The following is a 25,843-nucleotide window of genomic DNA, read 5'->3' on the forward strand; positions in this document are numbered from 1 at the left end:
AGAAACATTTTTCGTATTCAAATACTCTCCGAAATGTCTTATATGTGGTTGCATTTGCTTGGTAAGTTTTCTAGTTACAATAAAAATTTTATGAGAACCTATAAACACCCCTTGCTATTTTCCCACTAAAAATAGGGAGGGGTATCAAATATTTATTGAAACATATTTCAAATACCCCACCACGCCAAATTTGGATTTGTTTGCTTGAATGGTTCTCGAGCTTTGAACAGAAATATAAGGGGAGACCCGTTCTTTGTTATAGAGAAAAATCCGCGAACCGCTAATTTGGACAGAAAAACGTGTATTTTGAAAGCATAATTTAATAAAAGTTTTGCCAAAACTTGCTTTTGCACTAAATTTTTAGAAAAATAACTACAAAATTTTTGAGTAGTGTTATATTTTGTCATATTTTTGTATGAGAGCGCTCGCTGCTTTTAAAAATGGAAGTAATATTTCAAAGAACAAACCATTTTGTTTCGTTAAAACTTTCTTTTTTGCTGAGTTTGATAGGAATTATTAAAAAAAGGTTTGGGCTTTAATAATAATAATTTTATATAGGAGCTTTTAAAAGCGGGATGGGTCATTGAATACGACAAAATTATCCATTATGTTGAAACTAGTACCAAATGTGATGAAAATATCATGTTACAACATAAATGGGGTTTTACTTTCTTAAATGTTGATAAATTTTAACAAGAATAATGAAAATTTCAACAGTACCTAAAGGGGACAAAAATAACGACGAATTGAAGAACAAATACAAACAAAAGATAGAAAAATCTTTAAAACTGAAAAATGACTTAAGTGATGAAAAATAATAAAATAACAAAAATTGAAAAAGTTTTACAAAGTTGAATGTCGTTGATGACAACAACAATGGTTTATTTTTAGAAACTAGTAAAAAAAAGGTTGAGAAAAAAACCTCAAAACCTGCCACTGTTCCAAATAAAATGAAATCATCTTAATATTTATCAACAATTTTTGTTGTTCTTGACCTTAATACTATATCAGAAGAACCTTATTTGTCACAAGTTTAACCTTCCAAAGCTGTTCACAAAATATCCGTTTCGAGGAAGTTTGTCTTGTAGTTTATTCTTATTCCCGTTTCCGCAAATGTTATGATATGATATTAGATTCATTGTACCTATAGGTAATTTATTTTTGTTTCTAAATATTTTAAAATGTAGTGATTTTTTTTTGTCTGTAGTTGGTTCCGAATGAAAAAGGTTCCAAAAACAATTTTTTATTTTTAAACTGCCTTCAATTTCTGACAGCCTTTTGCAGTATTTGAGTGCTTCTTTGATTGTTGGAATTGTCCAGAATACATCTATTCGACGATGAATAAATACGTGGGGGTCCGATGAACATTTTGACCTCGATCTTGGATTTTCCGGTAAAAAAAATCTTACTTAAAACCAAGACATCCAATTTTGTCTTTACTTCACTGTATATCATTTCTCAAATAACTGATTTTTAAACCCAAATTTTGATTTTTTCTCGTTAATTTGGTTATTATTCTCATAGAATCAGCGCTTCGGGTCATACGGCTTTGGAGGGTTAAGGGGACCTTTTCCACAGAAAACATGGAATCGTATCAGAAATGATAACTCTAGTTGTTTACAATAGTGTTGCGAATCGCAATTCCAACTGCATAGTGAAAAGATCGTATAAAATGTCGTCTGAAGTCGATTTAAATCGGATATGATAGAAAGTCCGCCATGTTTGTTGATTTTGAAATGATTTTGCTCCCGCACGGGCTTTAAATGAGAAAATCATTGTCATATTCTCTCTGCAGCCAGCAGTGCATCCAGATGGCTGAAAATCAGATGAGAATTGTGTAATATATTAACCAATGAGAGAACTGTAAAATATTGTCGCTGGCAACGATTTGAAGATATGAGAGCAACATCTGTCGCTCTCTTGCATTCTTGCGATAGGTACGAATAAGGTGTCGGATATCTCCTATTGGTGTTGTTTTCGTCGTTTTAGAGAGAAATGAAATTTATGTATGCATATTAGACTGAGTCGATTTGGGGTCATTTTTGAATTTCTCAAACCCTGGGGTCCCAAAAGCTTCGTCTTGATCCAAAACTCATCCATGATTTTTTGCAAAATTTTTAATTAACGTTTACATGAGTAAATTTGAACTTTAAGGTTTGTATGGGAAAATTGAATATTTTGTACTGAAAAATCAACATCATTTTTGTTTCGTCTGTGGAACCAAACCAGCTGATGGTTTTTGTCCAAATTTTAAAATTCCTGAAGGAAATTTTCCGCTGAACAACTTTATCCAAGACCGTAACTTCGCATCTTATTAGGAAAAAAAGTTATTAATTGTTTAATATAGGTATGTTTTTGTCATATATCCACACATACAAAATACAACATTCACACCACCTGATGTATACACTACACATTGACGACATTGGGCTCTAGCTTTCCCTCCATTATACTTGATTGTCACTACGATAATAGTTACGGAACAGAAAACACGTGCGAATTATAAGTTCTCGATAAGTTAGAAATACCGACTTCATTCGTGAGTTTCCGAAATTCCCTCCCGGTCATAACAGTTGGATCCACAGATGAAACAAAAATGATGATAATTTTTAGTACCAAATATTCAATTTTCCCATACAAACTTAAAAGTTCAAATTTACTCATGTAAATGTTACTTAAAAATTCTGCAAAAAATCATGGATGGGTTTTGAACCAAGAAAAAGCGTTTTAGACCCCAGGGTTTGAGAAACTCAAAAATAACCCCAAATCGACTCAGTCTAATGCATATTGCCTCCACTTTGGTAGGTAAATGCTTTTCAACTTTTACGATCATTCTTTTGTGTATATGGGACGCATATTAAAAGATCTTGTTACGCCGAATTTGGCTTTATGCAAAGTTTCATAATCCCACTGAAAACTGTTTGAATTGTTTCGAATATCATGTTTATTTCGTATGGGAGTTTTCCATATATATGATGAGGTCTTTCCATTTGAAAAAGAATCTTGTTATGTATAAAATAGTTCACTTTGATAAAAAAAATATAAAATTTAAATCTTCTTCCCCTCTCTCAGGTTGGAGGACTATTTTTGTGGCAATTAGGGTATTAGATTTATAGGGTAAAGGTTTTTACCCTATACATCTTCACATACTAGATTCCACGTCAAGCGGACTACAAAGATCATTAACCTTAACGGACATTAAACCTGATAGATAGATACTGGACCAAACAGTGACAAAACATAAGTACAGAAAGGAAATTTTACCAAATAGAACATTAAATCGAACGAAATCTCATTTATGATTGATTTTGCATGTAAAGGCTTTTCGAGCGAAGTGTTTCGACTGTAATAAAAGCCCTGACACAAGAGGAATCTCGTGTGTGAAAATCAATCACGGTTATCCACATCAAAAGGAGACTCAATTTAAAATGGTTAATTGCATTTTTCATTTAATTGATGTAGGTATTAATACGTCCTCTGTTCCGTATTAAATTAATTCGATCAAACATTTTTCATCCCTCGAGATGAGATTTTACTCTTAAACCGAAAGCTACAGCTTCGAAGAATGATGCAACCAGATAAGCACGTCCTCCAAAAATCGTGGCTTCCGGTTCCCGAACTATGAAAATCTTTCACATTTCACATGCACACAAATAAAGTCTTCATCGCAGCCGTCCTTGTGGGGGAGTATAAAATGGATGAAATACTACCACCTCAATCATAGCCAAGCAGCGAGCTACAAGCCTTTTAGTATTTTTCTTTTTTTCGTGTCTCTTCTTGGAAAATTTTGCATTTTCCTTTCCCACAGGTCTCGAATGGAAAGGACTGAAATTCCTTAACCATATAAATGTCAAAACCTTCAGAAAAAGTCTGCAAAAAAAAGTGTAGCTGATGTTTACTATCGCGAATATCACTGCACCGAGTAGCACAACCCCGAAGGAAAGGCTTCCGGTTTGTTTGCCCTATGGTTTTGGTTTCACCCCCAATAAATTTTGGTTTTCCGGAGTTTTTTTTCTCTCTCCAGTAAGTAAACGATCCTTCCAATTTTCGGTCGCGCGTGACTGTAACATTTATTGGTTATGGGTTACAGTTTGGCATTTTTCATTCTTCGAAGAAGCGACTTTTTTTTGGTGTGATTTTTCAATGAGAAAGTGTGCGCCCCGAAAACTTTCATGGAACCGAACACTTTCTTTCGGAGATAAAAATTGGAACTCGCTTCTTTGGCCCCGAGACTTTTCTCGTTTTAAGCGATGCAGCTGCCATGACGCAAAAGTGTGACCGAAAGACTTGTTTTCCCGAAATCGCAAACCGAACCTGATGCTTCCGGAAACTACTTGGAAGTTTGTTTTTATTTTTTCTTTGGAATCATTTCAAGCAATTCGTGATTGAAGCGTGAGTTTTGGAAGAACATCTTGAACAAACTTTTACTTGCTGTTTGGTGTAGAATGGTGAAACTATCAGAAAATTTCTTGAGGATTTTATTCAAAAAATGATAGCACTTTTCATATCTACATTATTATTCTTGTACACCCAAGGAACAAATCTAATGTCAAAAAAGGCACAATGATTTTTTTGAAATTTGGGTTTAAAAGTTTGTCAGAAAAAGTCATACATTGTAAGAAGAATAAAAGAACAAAGACTTCAGACAAATAAATAGACCAGGGACGTAAACCTTTGTTATTCTGAGATTTTTTTTTATTGTAAAATAAATTGTTAAGCTATTATATGAATTACATTCTATATTAATTTATTATTTTAAGTTGAAATTAAAATGATATTTTTACCTTTTTTATCGTAGAAGTTTATTAATAAGATACATACCTTGAGCTGATTTGCAGTAATAGTCGTGAGTGTCTCCTTATCTAACCGACTCAAACTTTTTAGATATCAAAATTTGATTGTATTTAAACGTCTGGAAAAAGTGAGAATCCAATGAAATACACATAGACTATAAACATGATACTTCTCAAATTTTAACGTACTCAGATAAAAAAAAAATCAATTTTCTAACGCTTTCTCCTTTCATTTTCAGATAAAGTTCTTGAAGACCAAGGAAGGCACAGCTATGGTTCAGATGGGCGACGCCATTGCCGTTGAGCGCAGTATCCAGCACTTGAACAACATTCCAATCGGAAACGAAGGCAGCAAAATTCAAATCGCGTATGTTTTCTGAGAAAAAAAAGAACCTTGATTTTCAAAAGTGCATTTGAATAATTTTTGCATCTTCCTTTTCCTCAGATTTTCCAAACAAAACTACTTGTCAGAATCCACCAATCCCTACACATTGCCGGACAATTCGATCAGCTTCAAAGACTACAGCGCCTCCAAGAACAACCGCTTCCTGTCGCTGACGCAGGCTAGTAAAAATCGCATCCAGCCACCAAGCAAGGTAAACTTTGAATCCTTTTCGATATTGAGCATAACAACTAATAATATTTTCCTCAAACTTCCCGCACAGATCCTTCACTTCTTCAACACTCCGCCCGGCATGTCCGAACAGCAGCTGCTGGAAGCGTTCACCTCCAAGGACTGTCACCCGTCGCAGGTTCGGATGTTCCCGCTCAAATCGGAACGCTCCTCGTCCGGCCTCGTTGAGTTCCCCAGTGTGGCCCTCGCCGTGCAAGCCATCATGAAGTGCAACCACAGTCCGATTGATCACAAAGGTATGTTTAGGGTTTGATTGTATTAAAATTGTTACTTCACCATACTCGTTAATGTCATAAAATATGCCAGATGTCTACAGGTTTATAGGTTACACCATACCGTCCAATTAAAATTCCAAGATTTCCAAGACAATAATGTGCGAACCTTCCAATCAAAAATGGAATGTAAAATTTAAACTTTTCTTGTTTTACTGTAGACGTCATTAAAAGCTTGACAACATCGGTGTAAGGGGTGATTTTGTCCAAATACTGTTCTGCTTCTTGGCAACCAAAAAATCAACTGATCGCGCAGTTGTCGAGCTGAAAGGAAGAGGTTCAAACTATGGAGCAGTTGCGGACAGTCAACAGCGTTTGTCAAAATATCGTAGATGATCATTCGTTGCAGATAGTTTCTTCTTTGACTCAAAGCCGTCATTGATAGTAGGCCATGGCTTCATATAGAAAAAGGAGGTAACCGTACGGGATCTTATCGTATCGGGATTCTTTCAATCCTGTCGCTGTGGACGGAATGATAGGGTGCGCAATCTAGAATCGCATATTCTAAGACGCTGCGAAAGCTCTAGCTGTAGCTTATGCAGTTACACTTTTCGCCATGGGTTTCTATTCCATGTATTTCGCACCATGCCAGTAATCTATCGATGTCATCTTGAAGCGCAGCACAATCCACTATCGAATTTATGATTCGGAAAATTTTCAAATCATCAGCAAACAGTAGTTCCCATGATTAAAGGAATTTTGCTAAATCGTTTATAAACAGCTCGAAGATAAGTGGCCCTAAGTAGCTGTCCTGCGGTACACAGAAGAGTGAGTACCACGAATGTTGATAAAACCATGACGTTTTGGAAGCAGCGTTGCCAGATTGAAAATCGCTCAAGCCCGTAGATTTGACGAAAATCGAAAAATGTACTGATTTCGGCCAAATAACACTTGATTACCTTTTTTTGGAAGAATTTTCATTTATCCGCAGAATCCCTTGAATTTATTCGATAATCCGTAGAAAACCCGTAGGAAATGCTGAAAACCCGTAGATTTCGAGCATCGATCCGTAGCTCCGTAGAAATGCTTAAAATCCGTAGAACTACGGAGAAATCCGTAGATCTGGAAAGGCTGTTTGGAAGATACGACGACAATCATTTTGTTACCCATACAGGAAAGCCGTAGCGAGTAAGTTTTTCTATGACGATTCTGTGTGGAACTTTATCGAAGGCCTTGGCGAAGTCGATGTATAAATATTGAGTCCTCTTGCAATTTCTCATATGCTGCGGTGTGTAATTCGTTGGCATAGCACCTAAACGTTGACCTTTTCTTGACAAAGCCGTGCTGGACCTCCGTGAGTATACAGCTGCAGTATACAATCTTTCATATATCAGGACTTCTAATACTTTCAAAAAGCAGCAAAGAATGGATATCGGTCGGTAATTCTCCACACAATGAGCGTTTTCCAGACTTATGAGTTGGAGATTTAAGATGCCATTTTCCATAGAGCAGGAAAAGCACCGTCCGAGAACGATAGATTGAAAATCATGCAAAGTGGCATGGCAAGTGATACAGCTATCATCAGGCTCCGAACCTTTCGAAGATTTCAATACTTTCAGAACCTCCTGTTCTGAAAATACGGGCTGCGGGAGTCTAATGTCACTATTTGGCAGTGTTCCAAAGTAACCAGTAGTGCCATGTGCTACCCGCTACTAAAAAAATCTGCCGATGAGAATCATGCCCGCGATGACGAAAACTTAATTTGTTGAGATCGTCCTGTATGCACAGCTAACTCGCATGGCTATCAGCCGATGTGTACTCCGTAATTTGGATCTGTTGCGCTCCACCTCTAAGGCAGAGCTCCAGGCCGCTCCTCCGTATTGTAGATTCGATAGTGCCATGTTCGTAAGGAGACGTCTCTTGCTACTCTTTGGACCATGGCGGTTCGGCATAATCGACGCACTATAACAACAATATTTGAAATGTGCATCGGAACTTAAGCGGCTGTCGACCATCACTCCGAGGTATATCAGCTGCTGTTTCGAAGAAGTGGACACACCACATCCACCTCCAACAGTAATCTCCACGTGCGACACAACTCTTCTATTGGTCACGAGTATTACTTCGGTTTTATGGTAGGCTATCTGAAGCTTGACTCCTTCTACCCAGATGCCCACCCTTTCTACGGAAGACCGTTGCAAGGTCTTCTACCTCCTCGATTTTTTCGCCGGTGATCATGAGCACGATATCGTCTGCAAATCCGACTGGTAGTTACACCAGCTTCGCAGTTTCCACAGGTTGGGGAAAGATCTCTCGTCGAGACACTTCTGTAACACCACTCTGAGAGTATCTGAAATGGTCTGTACCGCCATCTTCACCACTGAATTCGGCATTCCGTGCGGGCCGGGTGCCTTGTTCAAGCGATGGCCACAAGTTCCTCGTTTGTTACTGGCCCGGTGTCGTACGGGGCTAGTGGTCATTGCGTCGGGCCATGCTGCGGGAACCATGGGTTGTCGTCTATGCTCTTTTTTTTTAGTTGGTAACCACAGTGGTAAATCCCGGTTTACGGATTGTATTCCAAGGCACCGCGAGCCACCGCGTCCGCCCAGTTTGCTACATGGGTATAATGGGAAGACTCATGATATACTCCGTGTATACCCCCTACTTCCTAAACTCCACCTGGAGCCGCAGACCTGGTTCCCACCTCGAACTGTTTAGTAAACGATACTTCAATAGTGGGAGGTCTATTCGCGTTAATGCGCTCCAAGGCAATACTCATTAACGAGACCACTTTCAGCAAAACCTCTCGTCTTTACGACTCGACGCCTGAACTCTCATCTAACGACTTGAGAACCGCAATGACTCAAGATTCTCACACAAACCTCTCCTCTTCGCGACTTGAGGCCTGATCTCTCCTCTAACGACTTGAGATCCGACCCCACCTCGCTTCGACTCGAGGTTTACCTCTCCTCTACACGATTTAAGGCCCGATCTCTCCTCTAACGACTTGAAATCTTACCTCTCCTCGCAATGACTCGAGATAACCACTTGTACTCCTCCTCTTGTTGATAAGGGGCATGATCCCTCCTCTTACGACTCGAGACCCGATTCCTTATCATAAAGACTCGGGGTTGACCACACAAACCTCTCCGCCTGAAGGTTTGAGACCTGACCTCTCCTCCACTCGAGGCCCGATCTCTTATCTTCAGGGTTCGAAGTTTGCCACCTTGCCCGTCGTGTGCCTGATCGAGAGCAGCTTATCCTAGACTCGCTCCTGTCACGGCACACGCGCGGGACTTAACGCAACGACTCAGATGATTCCCGACGAAGACGTCGTCCTACTCCGATTCGAATGGTTCACCCGACGTCGAGAGCCACTCTACCCGTGGGTATTCCCCGAACGTGGAATAACCCTTTCCCAACGATTTCCACTGCGAAGAAGGTCATGTCTTATCCCCGCTGCTTCTGTCGTTGAGAACCGCTCTACTCAGATACTCCCCGAAGGTGGAGCATCCTACGCACGAACGCGGCGCATCCACGGCTTCCGCTACGCAGAAGGTATTGTCTTATCTTTGTAGCTTCAAACCGTGGAGTCGGACGCACTCTACTCGACAGCCCCCCGTCGATGGGGTCAGTCTACTCCGACCGTTGTCCGGTCTTCTTTATCGCCTTGGCTGGCAACCCTAGGATTCGGATTTTCCTGCCCGTTGTGTGCCAGATCGAGAGCAGCTTATCCTGGACTCGCGCCTGTCACGGCACACGTTCGGGACTTGGAACGCTACGCTTTGAAACAATGCTCTGTAACAGTTCTCCTTGCTCGTAGTGATAGCTCGCTTGAGTGCTACCCTGGTTGCTCTATAAACGGAATCTCTCGATTCTTGGCAGCTAGCACGCAGCTCGGCAGTTTCTGAGGTTCATCAGTAAGCTCTTGGTCGCCACAACTTCGGTATACTTCTTCTGGGCATAGTCATGTCGCACACCGCTACTATAATTTTCGTAAGCTGCTCAGTGTTTTGCACTTGCGATACACCCTGCATGTTTATAGCTTCGAAGCAGTCTTCCCGATCAAAAGCTTTTGTCTTCCATCTCCGCTCTTGATCCGGCCTCTCAACCACGAGATTCCGGTTTCCTATGCTATAGCGTATCGCTTGGTGAACGCTATGGGAGAAGTCTTCACACCTTCTCCAATTCATATCGGTTTGAAGTGATAGGCTTGCGAATGTGACATCAATCACTGACGTTCTGTTTAGTATTCCATGCTTGCGATAGGTGCGGGTAACTCCAGTATTACACAGCTCAATCTCCAATCTCGCGAATGCCTCTAGTAAGCTGTGGCCTCTAGGGTTATTGCACCTGCAACCCCAGTTGACCGCACAAGCGATATTGTCTCCCCCTATCACTTCAAGGGCCTTTCCTTAATTCGTGAGCGAGTTCATCCAACATTCTGTTGAATCCCCCGATCGTTCATCTTGGTGGAGCGTAGCAGCTGCAGGAGAAGATGACGTCAGTAGCTACGCCAGACCTATTTGCTGCCTAATTACCATTTTCAAACGGAATTCTTTATGGTTCCGACAATAGCACTGCATCGAATTTTTTTCGTCTGCCGTTTGCTCTTGCAGAAGCTGTGATACCTCGCTATGGTTCAGATTTAGCTGGATTACATCCAATTTTACTGGCTTGTATTTGTCTTTTGGTATGCCAGACAGTCCAAGCCAACCAGTTCGTGGGTGTTGTGATCCGCATGCTTACACAGCACGCATTTCGGTTGATTTTTGCCATCGTAAGCTAAGTGTCCGTATTCACCACAGTATCGACAAAATTGTGACCTGTCAGGTCCGTTGCAGCTTATGGATTGATGATCAAAGTCCCAGCAATTTAAGCAGCTTTGCATTTGTTTCGGTATCCTGGGCGAGGTTATGAAGTGCCCCACTGACTACCCTACCCTACTACTCTTACACTCTCTGCCGTCAGTAGCGTGTTGACCGCTGTTGGTGAGAGAAAAATTGTTGCAATCTGCATTCCATCGTACGCCTTTTTTAGTTTTATAGCTACTGATGCGTTGCTCATGCCAGATATGCTGGAGAGTTCTTTCGCGAGCTCCTCTGTAGTGGTTAACTCATCCAAGTCCTTGCATTCCATAGATGCGACTTGCGTTAGTGCTCGGAAAGTCGCTTTATCACCTAGGAAGCTTTCAGCAAGTGCCTTGAAGTCTTTTTTAACCTAGAAGTTCGCCTTTTTGGGTGCGTCTTTTTTTGGTGACGCTCTCATCAAGAGCAGATAACTTGGCTCTGCGCTTAGCTACCTGAACAGGTCTGCATACGTTGTGCCTTCTTTCGCTTCCACGATAAGTTCATCACTCCCGACCATCACCCGTTGAGGTTTGAGTTTTGGGGGTGGTTCTGACTTCATGACGACCTTTCTTTTCTCGTTCTCCTTTCTATTACGAATCATTCGCCAGCCTCCAGCATTGCTTTCTCCGTCAGCATCCTCGTAGTCCAAACTCCTTCTTTTTTGGAGGAATCGTTTACGACGGGGGAGTCGCGATCTCTCTCCGCGATTCTTCTCGGCTTGGACTCCTTCGAAGGTCCTTGAAAACTAACCAATTTTGTTTCCTCCAGGTCTTTCTCCACAGCCTCGGCTTCCCGCTCATAGTCCATATCAGTTGCATGTCTCCTTTGCTACTTTGCTCAATAGAGGAGGCCTAATAAGTTCTCTCTTAGCAAAGACCTCCGTCTGTGTTCTTCTGCCTTCTCTTCATTCGTCCGAGCTAACGTCAGTTGTCTCGACGTTCCTTCTGTTTTTGGTGTTGTTGCGGTTTTTATTCATGTTTAGTCCCACGAGAAGCTAGGTAAATATTAGGTCCACTGCGCCAGTGCCCCGCTTTAGCGCAGCAAGGACTTCACTACTGTGGGGTGCGTCCAGGATCCTCACAGGCTACCGTTTGCGACTGATACTTTTCCGACCCGCCAGCCTTCCGCCTCATCATCACGGTCTTTCGCATGGAGGCGGTTCCGCGCTCTCATGAGCGGCACACTTTGGGCAACCTTGGGTCGTTGTATCCAATGAGTTCCGTAAGCAAATTCCGAATTCGTTGCGTATTTCTTCATCCATAGAGGGGTTTTGTCAGTTCCGTTTGCATAGTTTATATCCGTTGTATGTGTCTTTAAAAGAGGGTTTTCTATCAGTTCCATTTGCATAATCCATTTTCGTTGCATGTGTTATCATTTGAAGGGAAGATGGTTTCAATCTATTCCAAGTGCATAATCCGAGTTCGTTTGCGAAGGTCATTATAGGGAGGAAGGAGGTTTGCTGAATTTAGTCGCCTCTTACTACATGGGTCAGCGATCCCGGGAATTTGGTATGCTAATGCCGTTACCCCACGGCTGATCTTACATGGAGCTACCCCAAGGTTCATGTTTGAGTCCACTTTTGTACAACTTCTACGTATGCGATGTCGACAATTGTCTTTCTGAGGACGGCAGTTTAAAACAACTTGTAGATGAAGGCGAAGTGTATATAACAGACCTTCAGAATCACATCTGCACATGCCTTTACAAAATGCTTAAAACAGATTGTCATCCTGGGCTTTCGGGCTTGGGATTGAGTTCTCCCCAAAGAAATTTACACAGCCCCAGCCGGACTAGAGGTGGTTTGACCTTAGCCGGAGCCTAGAGTGAGTGGGCAAGCATAGATTCAGACAGAAGTCGTAGAATCATCGAATTTGCGCATAATGGGGTGTAGTCTATGGCCCGCTTTAATACGGGATCGAGAGAAACGTTTTATTTCTCTCTTCTATTAAGCTTTCCTTGTAAGCGCATACAGGCAGGCTGTTATTTGGATCCATACACTGGATGTCATTAAATTAGAGAATTTTTACAATGCCAATTCTGCCAAATTCCTATGTCAATTTTGCTACCAAACGATGGTGCTCTTTTTGCCGTTTCATTCGATCTGAGAGTGTGGGAAAAAATGTGCTATGTGAAAATGGTTATGGTTTCATTTTGCGGTAATTTTCAAGTATGATTAAAAAATAGAAAAATTACATTCTACTGTTCTTGTCAGTCGATATATATAGAACTGCATCCTTCTTACATTGTATTGTAAACTCTAGATTTCAGTTCTACTATAAATGGGAATAATTTCGATTTCTTTCCTACTGTAGTACAATGAGCAAAGTCTTCTTACAAGTTCGTTATGTCCCATGTAAGCTCTAATCGCGAACCAGCTACTTAACCCCGGTACAATGTTTCCATCGACTCTTTCCAGGCACAAAGTTCCCCTTCATCATGAAGCTGTGCTTCTCCTCGTCCAAAACGATGAATGGCGCCTGGAACCAGGAAAACATGGAAAACATGAGCATCCCGGTGGTGGTGCAGCAGGGCGCGACCCCAATGTCCGCGGCAGCCGTCGCCGCAGCAGCCGCCGCTTCCGCTGCCGTGGCCGCTTCCGGTCCCGTATCGGCGGTGCAGGTCATCTCGACGGGCGGCATCCACAAGGACGACATGCCGATGTAAATGTTGGCCGGATCCGCAACATCATCATCACAGCCATCATCACAACAGGCACCGGCTAATTCCTCCGCCGTCTATTCTCCGTACAGCTTCATCCCGGTGGCGGCACCCGTAGGGATGTGCATGTACGTCCACGCCAAAAATTTCACCAACAAATGAATAAGGGAGGATGGAGCTTAGCCACAGCCACAGCTGCTTGAAGGTTTTTTCACCTGGAAATGATCCGCGTTTAGTAGTCTCGTGCAATGCCTTAGTTGATATTTTTGTTAGAATTTCTTTCCATTTCGAGTGATCATCCAGGAAAAAAACGACACATACGCGTGCATTGCGGCGGCGTTCGGTGGTTTTGATTGATGATGTTGAGGCTACCTTGTAACAAATGAAAAAAAAAAAAAAAACAGAAAATCGTACGAAGAATTGTAACACGGAAATTCGTGTTGGCACTTTGAGCAAAGCATTGTATAGAAACAGAAGAAAAAAACTAATTTGGAGTTTCTCGTTTGCCAGAGAAACTGATAATCCTGTGTCGATTTTATCGTTTGCTACTCATGAAAAAAAAAAACTAAGATGCGATCCGATTGAGTTAGGGCACAATAACGGATGTTGGAAGTAAGCAAAAAAAGGATAAACTTAGTCCAAATGATCGACAGGCAAAGAACCTTTAAAAAGACATTATTTATTGATTAGTTTAAGCAACACTTTAGTAGATAGATGTTCAAAACTGCTCCTTATTTTTTCCCTATTTTTTTTTGTTTTTCCTTTTAAATTAGTTGATATACGAGTGGAAATCGCGAACGTGTGATACGAGTGATAGAATTTCCGCCCCTGTTATTTTTTTTCGGTTTTGATTTGCCCTACCTAAATCTTTGAATTGTTTTTTTTTCTTGTAGATAAAAATAAAAGAAATAAAAAGATTGTTTAGTTTCCAAATTGTTGCATCAATTGGAAGGAAATGAATTCGTTAAATCTTTTTAAATTTAGTCAATTGTTCAAATGGAGTCGTAGCGAAATTAGTTTTAAACCGTGTACATTAATAAATCATTGCAATCAGAAATAATAAAAAAAGAAAGCGAAAACAAAGATTAAAGAAAAGAGAAACATCAAAAATATTCAAATGGAATTTATTTAGTTCTAGCAAATAAGTTAGTTAACGTTAATAGACAGAGATGAAAAAACAAAACAAAAGAAGGAAACGAGACCCTTGTATAAAATCGTTTTAAAACTTTTCGTTCGGAATGAACCAATCACTACTGAACACCACAAGTTAAACACTCTTACACGCATACATACGCAAAGCATATAAAACACTTACCACTTATACGAAAGCAAACGAACAAAAAGAAGCAAAACAAATCACCTTGGCAACCCTGAGAAAGGTCACCGATTGCTTAAAACAACACTGATACATAAAACCAACACTGGAACACAAGAACACACTAGCTAGTGTGCTATCATCAATAATCAGAGTATATGAACCAAAAGCATATCTGACTGGATGACAATGAGAAATAGGTTATTTTTGTTTTTTTTTTAAATAAAAATTTTAGAAAAAAAGTCCTTTTTGTTTAGTGCAGATGTTCTCTTTTAAGTGAAATCGAAGTAAAATGACAATTTAGTAGGAGACCATCACCGGCAATCAGTCGATCCGTATACCGGAAACCGATTTAAATTTAAAACGCAATTTTAGTGTGTTAAGAACAAACGAGTCGCAGCTCAGTTAGATTTTTTTCCTCTTTTGTAAATTTTTATACAAAAAATACAGTAAGCTTATTCAAGTCTCAAGTTTTCTGTTATATTGAAAGAACTGATTATGTAGCAGCAGCAACATCAGAGGTTGTTTACGAGTAGGACCTCAGGCTCAGACGGAACTGACCGAGTCACGCTCAGCCAAGCAAGTACATACAATATTGTTGATGTTAATTGATTACTTGTTTTATTTGTAAGGGAAAAACGTTACTTTAGTTTTTGTTTTTAAGCTAGGAAAAAAAAACTTCGATCTTCCATAACTAACAAACAAACAAACAAAAGGAAAAACACTTTCTTATGATAGCGTTTGTTTTCCGTATAGCTAGCTGTTAAGTTTTGATCGATTCTGCTTTGATTTTTCTCGCTTTTTTTGTTTGTTATACCCAGTTCCTTCTATATTTTTCTAATGTTATTTGAATTACCACCGATTGGATTTAGCTGTTTATCAAATTTGTTGTTCAGGATTGATTGAATCTGACATCTATTGGATCAAAGTTCCAAAAAAAACGTAATAAAATAAAAAACTTGGAAAAACGAAACGCAGCAAGAGATTTTAAGTTGTTTATTCTTCCTTTGTCTTTTTGCTTTTATTGTTTTAATTCCTGCTTCATTTCTTCAACAGTTTGTTATGTTTTTATTCTTTATTTGTTTCTTTCCTTTGACAATTTCCTCTGTTAAGAAGCAACATATCCCACATATACACACTACTCTCCAAACTATATCATTAAAAATACACACACATAAATTCATAACGAATGGGAATCTATCCAAACGCATGCTAATAATTAAACAAATGAAAAAAAAACCCTTCTACACAAATTATCAAGACACGAACAGATGATGCATATTTATATTTACAAAATAAAAAAAAACTGAAATAAGCACCCACAATTGTCAGAAAACAAACGAAATTTAAGGAACGTCTTGAAGTAAACCTAACTATTGTAAAAAGCGCGATAACTGTAAGAAAAATACACACACAAAATAATCAATAATGTATGGTGGTCCAATGTTTAAGTAATATCATTTTATTACTTTTCGAAACAGATAAGAATAACAAAAATAAGAAAAAAAAACAAACCTACAATGGGGTAACAAAGAGAGATTCTTTATCGATAAAGGCTAAATAAATTCTAGTGAAAAAGACAGTTAAATTAGAATCTACGAAACAAATTATAAGAAAACAAAATACAGACACACAATCGAGAAATACATCTTTGACGAAGTTCTATACAACTTTCGTCGATTGGTGATTGTGTTTGAATAACTACAAAACCAAACCAAAACAAAAGATATCCTAGTAGAGAGACTATTGGTACAATAGAATCAAACGAAGCGTTACTGAGACTATTTGATTAAAAAAAAACTCTACAATTCAAAACGGCACCCTCAAAGTAAAATCATCTCTTCACTCAGAGGCACATTTTTTTCTTAAAGGAGAGAGCGAAAAAGGAACCGTGAAAGATGGGAAAAAGTTCAATTATAATTTAAAAGTAAAAAAACGGCAATCAACTACAATAGGCAATAGTTACATCAAGAATCAGAAAACCACAAATGAAAAACAGATAAATCTTAAAAGAAAATTAAGAAAAATAAACCCGTAGTGTGGTAAATAATAGCCCTCGATGTTGTTATTTCAAAATAACCTAAAAAATAAACCTATAGCTAAACTGTTTAGGACAAAAATGGGAAGAGTTCGTTCATGTTCTGCTAGAACCAAAACCTAAAAATGTGCAAAAAATTCAAAGCCAAACCTTACCGACCGAAATCAGTAGTAAAGTAAAAACGGAAACAACCACCCCTCTTTTAAAATGGCAATCGTTTTTTGTTCCAGCAATCCTTAAATATTGTTTTGTCACAAACACTCAAACTAAACGAAAAAGTTGTAAGAAAATCACGGCTGTGGATGTGAATAAAATATGTTTTGTTATGTATGTGCGTAAGGTGATTCTCCATATATTTATTGCTATACTAAACCTTAACCACTTAACTTAAGCGAAAATCTCTATAAATCTTCTTCTTCGTTAAGAACAACCTAACAACAACAACCCACCACAACTCACCCACGCTTGGGTAAAAAAAGAACTATGAGCATATAATTAGAGAGTAATAAGTTGCGAGTCGTCGTCATATTTTTGGTTTTCGTTGTGTGATCATTGTAAAAAAAATCAAATTCGCTTAAAACCAAGAATGAGAGCAGCAGAAAAATGGAACAAGGAAAAACCCATACATGGCGCTAATTAGTTCTTAGTGAATAATCGCAACAACACCGAAATGTGATTGGAAACATGTGAAAAACTACCACTTAATTGTATAACTTAAAAGAAAATTAATAGTGTAGTAAAAAAAAAATGGAAACTCACAAGATATCAGCAAAAACACCGTAAAGCAATCAGAGAGAAAATAAAAAGGAAATTTAAAAATATTCATAAAAAAGTTAAATAATAGAAGAACATGCCAAACAAAAATCTAAATAAACCAACCGATGGCAATGCATCTCAAAATACGTATTGAGTTGAAAGAAAAAAGTTTAGAAAAAGTAACCGTTCATGAGGCATGAGGCGAAACAAAAAATCAGTATCACGCGAAACAAGTTTGCTCAATGAAAAATGTTTGTGTTGTACAGTTCTGTTGTGTAGAAGTGTCCATAAGGATTTTTTTTACTTTCAATTTAAAATTTTGAGGTGTAAAAGTCAGGTGTAGAATTTTGAATTTGGAATTCAGAACTCAAAACTTCGAACTCAGAATTTAGATCTCAGACTTCAAATTAAAAAATTTGTACTCGGAGCTAAAAATTTGAAACTTTGAATTCAAATTTTGAGTCTAAGAATCCAGGATTAAGAGCCTGGAAATCAAAATTGAAAACTCAGATTTTTAATTTCAGAACTCAGAATGCAGAAACCAGAAGAACTCGGAATCCAGAACTACTGAGTTTAGAACTTGGGGGCCTCAGAATGCAGAGCTTAAAATTAGAACTCAGAACTTAGAACAGAGTTCAGAACTCACTGAATCCGGAATTTAGAACTCAGAGCTCAGATTTAAGAATTCAGACTCAATTCATTTGTGTCTCACTATTTGGAACTCAGAATTCAGAATTCAGAACTCAAAACTTTAAATCGAAATCTCAGAACCCATAGTTAAAAACTCACATCTCCAAAATCAGAACTAAGATCTCAAAATTCGTAACATGTAATTTATATTTAAATTACTAAAATCAGAACTCAAAATTTGAAACACAAAATTTACGTCTCAAATCTTAGAATGCCAGAACTCAGTATTCAGCACTTGAAGGTCAAAACTTAAAATTTAGAACTCGGGGTCCTACCCTAAAAATCAGAAATTCTCAGTTCAAAACTTAGATCTCAAAATTCGTAGTTCAAAACTCATAGCTTCGAACTCAAATTTCTGAACTCAGATTTCAGAACTGAGAAACCTCATCTCAGAACTTACGATGTATAACTCAGAGCTCAGTTTCGAGATCTCATAAATTGAAACTTATAACGAACTAAGAATTAAGATCTCAGCACTCTTAATACTGAGTACCAACAACTTAGAACTCAAAACGTAGATCATGAAACTCAGAACTCTCATATCTCAGAAAACAGAACTGAAAATTCGGATCCAAAATTCTGTGTTTCTGTGTTCTGCATGCAGAACTCTAAATTAAAAAAATAAAACTTAGAATTCAGATCTCAGTATTCTGAACCTAGAATTCAGAACTCAGAGCTCTTAATTCAAAATCCTGAATTCAGAATTTGAGAGTCAGAATTCAGACCCAAAATCTGTTTAGCGAAGATCCCAAAACTTCGTTAGTCAGATCCCAGAATTAGGAACTGAAAAATCAAAACTCAAATTTCTTAAGTGCGATTTAAGATTTTCAGATTCAAAAGTCAAAATCCAACTTAAAATTCAGAATTCCGAACTCATGATTCCGATATCAACATTCATAACACAGAATTTGAAGCTTGGAATTAAGAATTCTAAATTTAGAACTCGGAACTTATTATTCAGAAGTCAGACCTAAAACCTTGAAACTCGGAACTTTGAATTCTGGACCCAAAATTTAGAAATCATTACTCAAAATTCAGACCAAAATTAATTTCTAGCTATCAAATCTTAATTTTACTTTCATGATTGAAATTTTTTTCAAGAGTCAGATTTCGAAATGCTCGTGTGCTTTATTCTAGTGCTCTGAAATTATTTTCGTGAGTTATTCCGTTAATTTTTATTCGTTTTCAAATCCAAAAAATTTAAAAATGGTGCAATAAATCTAGAAAGTATTGGTAGAAACAAAAGGTGTCCATCAGTAAAAAAAAACTATCAATCAACATAGAAAACTATCGCAAAATTTATTAGCAAAAAAGTACTAAAATACAACAACCGAACTCTACTTACAAAAAAAAACCAAGGAAACGAAATAACAAAACAAATAATTCTTCTCTACTCTTCCCACCTAACTATACACACTCTACTTAAAGGAGAGAAAAAATCATTTGTGAACAAACGAAAATAGGAGAATAAAAACGAAGACATTGAACTAACTACAAATAAAGAAAGAAAGAAAAATCACAACATATGTACATGAACAAAGCAAAACAACAACCAAAAATATCCCCAATCGTTGAAAAAGTTTAAAAAGAAAGGTTTTCAGTTTCGATCGATTTTGATTGCAAAATACACTGCGAAAAAGCGGAAGGTGAAAAACGCTTCTTAGCTCTGCCAAATTTTTGTTGACTCGTTAACTAGGTTGAGCCGTTTCATTCGTTATTGGGATGAAATCGAATAAGAAAAATCTTTAAAAACTAAGCCCAAAAAAAGAAGGCATTCGCCAAAAAAATTTAATAAAATCAGAAAAAATTGGGCTCCTAAAATTAAAAGTGGTTGATGGAAAAAATGAAACCCAAACAAGAAGAAACACACTGGAATAAACGACAATATTGAGGTTATGCATACATATCCATGTTTTGACGTTGTTCAGTTTTCGTCGCTCGGTTTTTTTAGTTGTTTGACAATGTCAACAATACGTTCTGATTTCATGTGATGATAATCACGATCTTTTTTTCCGGGTTATAAGTGTTTTCCGAAAACCCAAAGAAAATGTAGCAAAGAAACAGCAATTCGGAAAACAAACGCGCGCAAAACCGATAAAGTTTTGTTCTAGAGATATTTCGTTTTTGGAATACAAATATCATTTCGAGATGAGTGTATTTGATGAGAAAATACCCGATAAAAATGAAACAAATATTTACTAAGCAGAAATGCAAACAGAAATTTAACTGCTCTAGAGTAAATTTAGAAGTATCGTAAAATCTAATGGCAAAAAACACAGTACTTTAAATAAAAGTGAGTAGTGACGTAGTTGATATTTTAGCTAAATTTGACCGATTAGAGTTATTGAAAGTAAAAAAAGAAAACAACTAATCGATAGGAGAAAAAAGGCAGCAGCTATCGTGACAAATGACATAGTTGTAAGAAGCAGTAAGCTAGACTTGAATCTGTTGAATCCGTTTTGAGGATCGAGAGGCTTTGAGGTTTGAGGCAGTTTTTGAGGGTTTATCTCGAAAGCTATTTTAATCGGAACAGCCCCGAAAATCGAAGAATAAGGGAAACGAGAGAATGTGAGCGAGATTGTAAAGATGCATCATTTTTAGAGCATGTCAAATTATATCCTAATATCCCCCTTTGAAGAAAAAAAAAAAGAGCAAGCATAAAAGTATTCATTCTAAATGTTTCCAAACAAAAACATATATTTAATGTATTAGAAAAAGGCAGAAACCACAAGCAGATACAAAGATCAATCCAATTCTCTAATCAGCGTAGTGATCAGCGAACCATTTTTTCTCCGAAATATACTGACCCACAACAGATGTAGCATTAAAAATTTGACTCTAGACTAAACAAACAACCAAACAAAACTAAAAACGAAAGAACGAAAATAGAGATAAAACAAACATCTATTCGTTAGACGAAGACCACCAACAACTGATGGAAAAACATAAACGAAACCAATGTGAAGAAAGAGAAAAAGAAACAAACCAAATACAATGGTATAGAGAGAGGCAAGTGTCAATTATTTATATAAATATGTGCCTATAGCGAAGAACACAAAAAACAACTTACGATAAAACCGTGAAATTTTAAGACAAACAAAAGATAAAATTACGTTAGCAAAGTGGAAAAAATCGCCCAGCAAAAAACCAAAACGAACACTAAACCAAAATCGCCAGTCCACACCGATACATCAAAAAAAAAATCTAAAAACGAAAGGTGCATGCAGAAAAAATAATTAGAACAAATCAAGGATCGGTATGCCAATCAATAATCCCAGCCACAAAAAAAAACAAAATCGTTCAAGTTTTCGGTTCAAATTCCCTGTCCCACCATCCTCGAAACGCTTTCTACTATGACGTGCAAAACCGTTTAGGTTGAACTTAAGACAAAATGTGATAAGGATGACCACAACATGATTTCACATTCATCGATTTTCCATCACACGAGAAATCACAGAGAAGAGAGAAAAAAACATGCGATAATAATACGTTACCATATATTGTCTTATTTTTCGTTGTTCCTTTTTCAGAGGTTATGTGCCAAAACAAAAATGAAAACAAAACAAACCAAACCGATTGAATTGCGGAGAAGAAGATAAATCAAACCGGAAGCCAACTTGAACGTGCAAGTTTGCGAGTTGTCAATGATGAACAACGGAGTAAGAGAGTAAACACACAATTTTAAAAACCAATTACTAGCGACCAAAGTATTGAATAAAAAGCTTTTTTTAAAATTCAAATACAAAAATATTTGTTTGTTGCCTGAACTCCTGGTATAATTTTGCGTGTGATAAAATAACAAATAGTAACAAACAATCACAAACAAAACATAAACAAATTGCCCCAGACCACTTTACAGAGAGAAACACAAAATTTGGTATAAATCTTTTTTGGCTCGAATTCAAAAACAAACTCAAAAACATAGAACTAAAATACTCACTTCGGGGCTTTCATCACGCTTTCATGCTGCAAATGGCGTCTGTTCACAATTTTCAGAGTGAGTTGCTCACATCAAACACACAAACACTCTCACAGACTCTCCAGCTTCCAATCAAAACAATCAACCAATCGAAACAAACCTACCAACATTCAAATGAGAACCAAAACAAACAAACAAGAAAAGGAGAAAAATCTAACGCATTCGACAACGAAACTCTAGCATGTTTTCATATTTAAATTTATAGGCGAAAAATATCTAAAACGATTTATGAAAAAGAAAGAAGGTTAATGCTGTTTGTTTTATTTGTCAATACGTAGTCAAAAGTTGTTGTTTATGGTTTGTTTACACTTGCCTGTATTCGTGAACTATTATTATCATTGATGCGTATCGTCAAACTACGACTATCAAACTACACATCAAACATATTCATCATATTGTTTTAGCAAAAATGAAACGCTTGGCCTCAACTGGGCCGTCAAATCCCACAGAAAATACACAAACACATTGTTGTTAAAAATTTAGAAAAAAAACAAGACACGGATAACACGGAAGAAGAAGAAGAGCGAATGGGCACCACACTGAACTATCAGGAATCGTAAACATATTGAGAGACACATATGAAACATAAACACATTGACACTTTGCAGACACTCACACGTTCTTACAGAGACACGAGACACCTCTACACTGGAAAACAGGAACAGAAACAACAAACAGAACAAATACAACAAGCAAAACTAACACGTGGCATTGAGATTGCATACAAAAAGCGGTGAGAAACAAGATGTTTAAGCTAATTAGAACCAAACATATCGTTTGCATAAAACATAAGCCAACCAAAAACCAACCAACAAACAAAACAACTACTCTACCTTTGCTAAGTAGAATCGAATCAAAACAAAAATAAAGTTCAATAACAAACACTTAACGATAACAACACCGATGCGAAACATATGGGAGCGTAGAAGAAAGGGCACGCACACGTTGGAACAATGTCGATTGTTTTCCATCCATGTGTGTGTGAGCGCGAATTCGTGCGAACCAATACGATGGAGAAGGTTGAACTTTAAAGGTAAACAAAACCATGTTGTTTTATTGTGGAAAAAATGCTGCTACCGTGAAAATTTTGCTTCTAGAGCAACACACAGAAATACTTATACCCAGTAAACGAATAAACAAAAAAAACCAATCAAGCAGAACATGCTATTATACAGCCTAGAAATATGTCTTGTGAAACGATTATGACAAATGCAGCAAACAAAAAAACAGCTAATCAATTGTATAATTAAATGTCACTACACTATATACTAAGGTGGGTTTGTCCCATTGATACATAATTATTACACTTTCAAGCCGGCATCAAGGCTGAGCAAATACAATTACACATCAACACACACCATACATCACCTAATTAACATATACACAAACAAAATAAAGCCGAACAACACATCAATCAAAATACACCGACACACACAGAGACAGAGCCAGCTCTGGAAATCAAATAAAGAAAAACAACAATCAACATCAAATTTGATTCGAGAATCCATAGCCAAACAACTTTCATTCTTCTTCACTCATTGAATAGAGCCACATAAAAAAGTTAGAAAAAAAACTAACAAACAAACTGCAAAATTATATATAAAAACAAACAAGTGAGGCATTTGACATCAAGAAACATTGCATCAGAATGTAGAGAGCAGAAGAAATAAAGGAAAGCAAATCATCTACTCTTGTAAGAATGAGACAAAGAAAATACAAAACAAACAAATACAACAGATGATGAAAAAAAAACAACAAAAAAACTTGAAACTTTGAAAATTATATGCAAAAATACATGGAAAGAAAAAAAAATTACACTAAAAACATAGAAAACAAAAAAAAACCCTATCTATATATGGATTAATTGCTACATGTAAACAATACATTAATACACATATATACATTTAGACACTGAATAAACACAGAAAAAAACTTGTTTTCATCACGCTCCTCTCCTCCCCCGCACAACTACAGTCAACCAACCAATCAGTCAGCCAGTCAGTCAACCAATCAATATACAATGGTCTCCCTCCATCAGGAAAGCACTTCTACAACAATTTCTACTACTCAAACTACTACTTCTATTTCTTCACTCACTAATACTGCCAACTGCTATCGCTACTACAAACAACGGATACTAAAGATTAAACCTTTTGTCAGTTATTTTAAACATTACTTTGCGATTTTGAAAAGATTTTTTTCCAATCAGCATTGAACTTGAAATAATTGATTGCAGTTTCTTTTAAAAATTGTTTTAATACGTTCAAGGTATTTCAAAACTTTATAAATCTCTTCAACATCAACAGGAAACACTGAGGATTTCTATATCAATCTTCAATACTACAAATAACTCTCATTACATAAGTAACTGAAACAGTTGATTTTTTTTTGGAACGATATTATAATTTCACCTGATTTTCATGAGGGATGAAAATCCCGAAAAAAAAGGAAAAAAAACCTGATTTTCAACTCATCCCTTTGATGAATAATCTGGAATTTCTGCCTGAATTTTTTCTTTATGAAATAATTCACAAAAAAAGGAATGAACTACAGCACTCGAGAAAATTCTTGATTGAATTACTTCTATTGATGTTATTGATTACATAAGAGGTCAGATTTTGTAGAGATTACGATATAAAGACTTTTTTTTGTTAAATGTTTGTGTGAAAAAAAAAAACGCGAAAATTTGTTCGAAGAATGTCATTTTTTTGGGTTTTAAAATATTCTCACGCTATGCAAACGAAATTTCAATTTATGGAGCTTTCTGGAAAATACTCTAGCTACAACTTTTCCGAAGATGACAATATGATAAAAGTTGCAAAATAGTCATAACGTCCTATACTCAGCATTCTGTTTTTCATGAAAAGAAATGAGCTACACTGACAAAATCTCTGTTCAATTTTCAGAATATTATTTTTAATAAGAAAATCATTGATTTTAGAGTCTTTAAATGTTTGATAAAATGATGGGCAAGAATAAATTAGGGTCACCAAAAATGTATAGTCACCAGATGCAACGGTTTCGCAAAAATTAAACTAAAATTATGTGGAGCTGTCCTTTTTTACTTTAAAAGAATCGTTCAAATCTAATTTTGAATGAAGTTTGGGCACTTCTAATCGTGCAGCTTTTGGGCTCGAACAAACTCAGGCCATTTTGTAATGTAATGCTCAATTTAGCTATCTCATAATATTTTTTTATGCTTCAGCAATCAAAATAAAAAATAAAAAAAATTACCCAAGATTCAATCAAACCAACAGTTAACAGATTATCATATTTCACTTTTTCGGAACAAGTCTTGTGAACTATTTTATGCGCTCCTGATAGAGGTAACGTGATTTTGCTGTAAAAAAATATGAAAGAAAAATCCTTACCGATAATTATGTCAGACTAAAGACGACTAACACTTTGGAGAAAATTATCGAATGGTGTAGTCATGTTTATGGGCCACCACTTTGGAGGCCTCAGACAAGGTGTATTGCTGTGAAAAAGGGCATGGATTTGTTCGATTCCAACAAGCTGCACGACTGGAAATGCCCAAACTTTTTTAATACAAAAATCCATTTGTACAATCAATTGAAAGTTGATATTTGCTCCCAATTAAAATGTTAAGAAGAAAAGACAAATCAACCTGATCTAAGTTTCAACTTTGCAAAATCCTGGAATCAGGTGACTCTAAATTTCTGGCAGCCCAAATTTTATTTTTGTAATGATAGAGAATTTTATCTAGATCATTTCATCAGATAATTTCAAGACTCCAAAATCAATGAATATCTTGAAAAACTTGAAAGTGTTATTTTACACTTCTGAAAATTGGACGGAAAATCTACTGCTAGTTTTTTTTTTTCATTGAAAAAATCCTCAGTTTGGCACGTTATAAATTTTTTCTCGATACTCCTACCGATTTGTTGTCTTGGACAA

The 25,843-nt window shown here is 37.0% G+C and overlaps 1 protein-coding gene across 10 annotated transcripts in view; it reads left to right on the forward strand.

The window, feature by feature from the left end:
- LOC129744574 (heterogeneous nuclear ribonucleoprotein L) overlaps positions 1-21,182 on the forward strand; it is a 528,701-nt gene extending 507,519 nt beyond the window's left edge. For all 10 annotated transcript variants that reach the window (XM_055737162.1, XM_055737163.1, XM_055737161.1 and 7 more), the window contains 4 exons: positions 5,033-5,160; positions 5,239-5,389; positions 5,459-5,663; positions 12,906-21,182. In XM_055737162.1, the coding sequence (XP_055593137.1) occupies positions 5,033-5,160; positions 5,239-5,389; positions 5,459-5,663; positions 12,906-13,153 (732 nt within the window). In that variant the 3' untranslated portion in view covers positions 13,154-21,182. The remainder of the gene's footprint in view (positions 1-5,032; positions 5,161-5,238; positions 5,390-5,458; positions 5,664-12,905) is intronic.
- Positions 21,183-25,843: the final 4,661 nt, after the last annotated feature.

The sequence above is a fragment of the Uranotaenia lowii genome, chromosome 2 (genome assembly GCF_029784155.1).
Source record: "Uranotaenia lowii strain MFRU-FL chromosome 2, ASM2978415v1, whole genome shotgun sequence".
NCBI classification, from domain to species: domain Eukaryota; kingdom Metazoa; phylum Arthropoda; class Insecta; order Diptera; family Culicidae; genus Uranotaenia; species Uranotaenia lowii.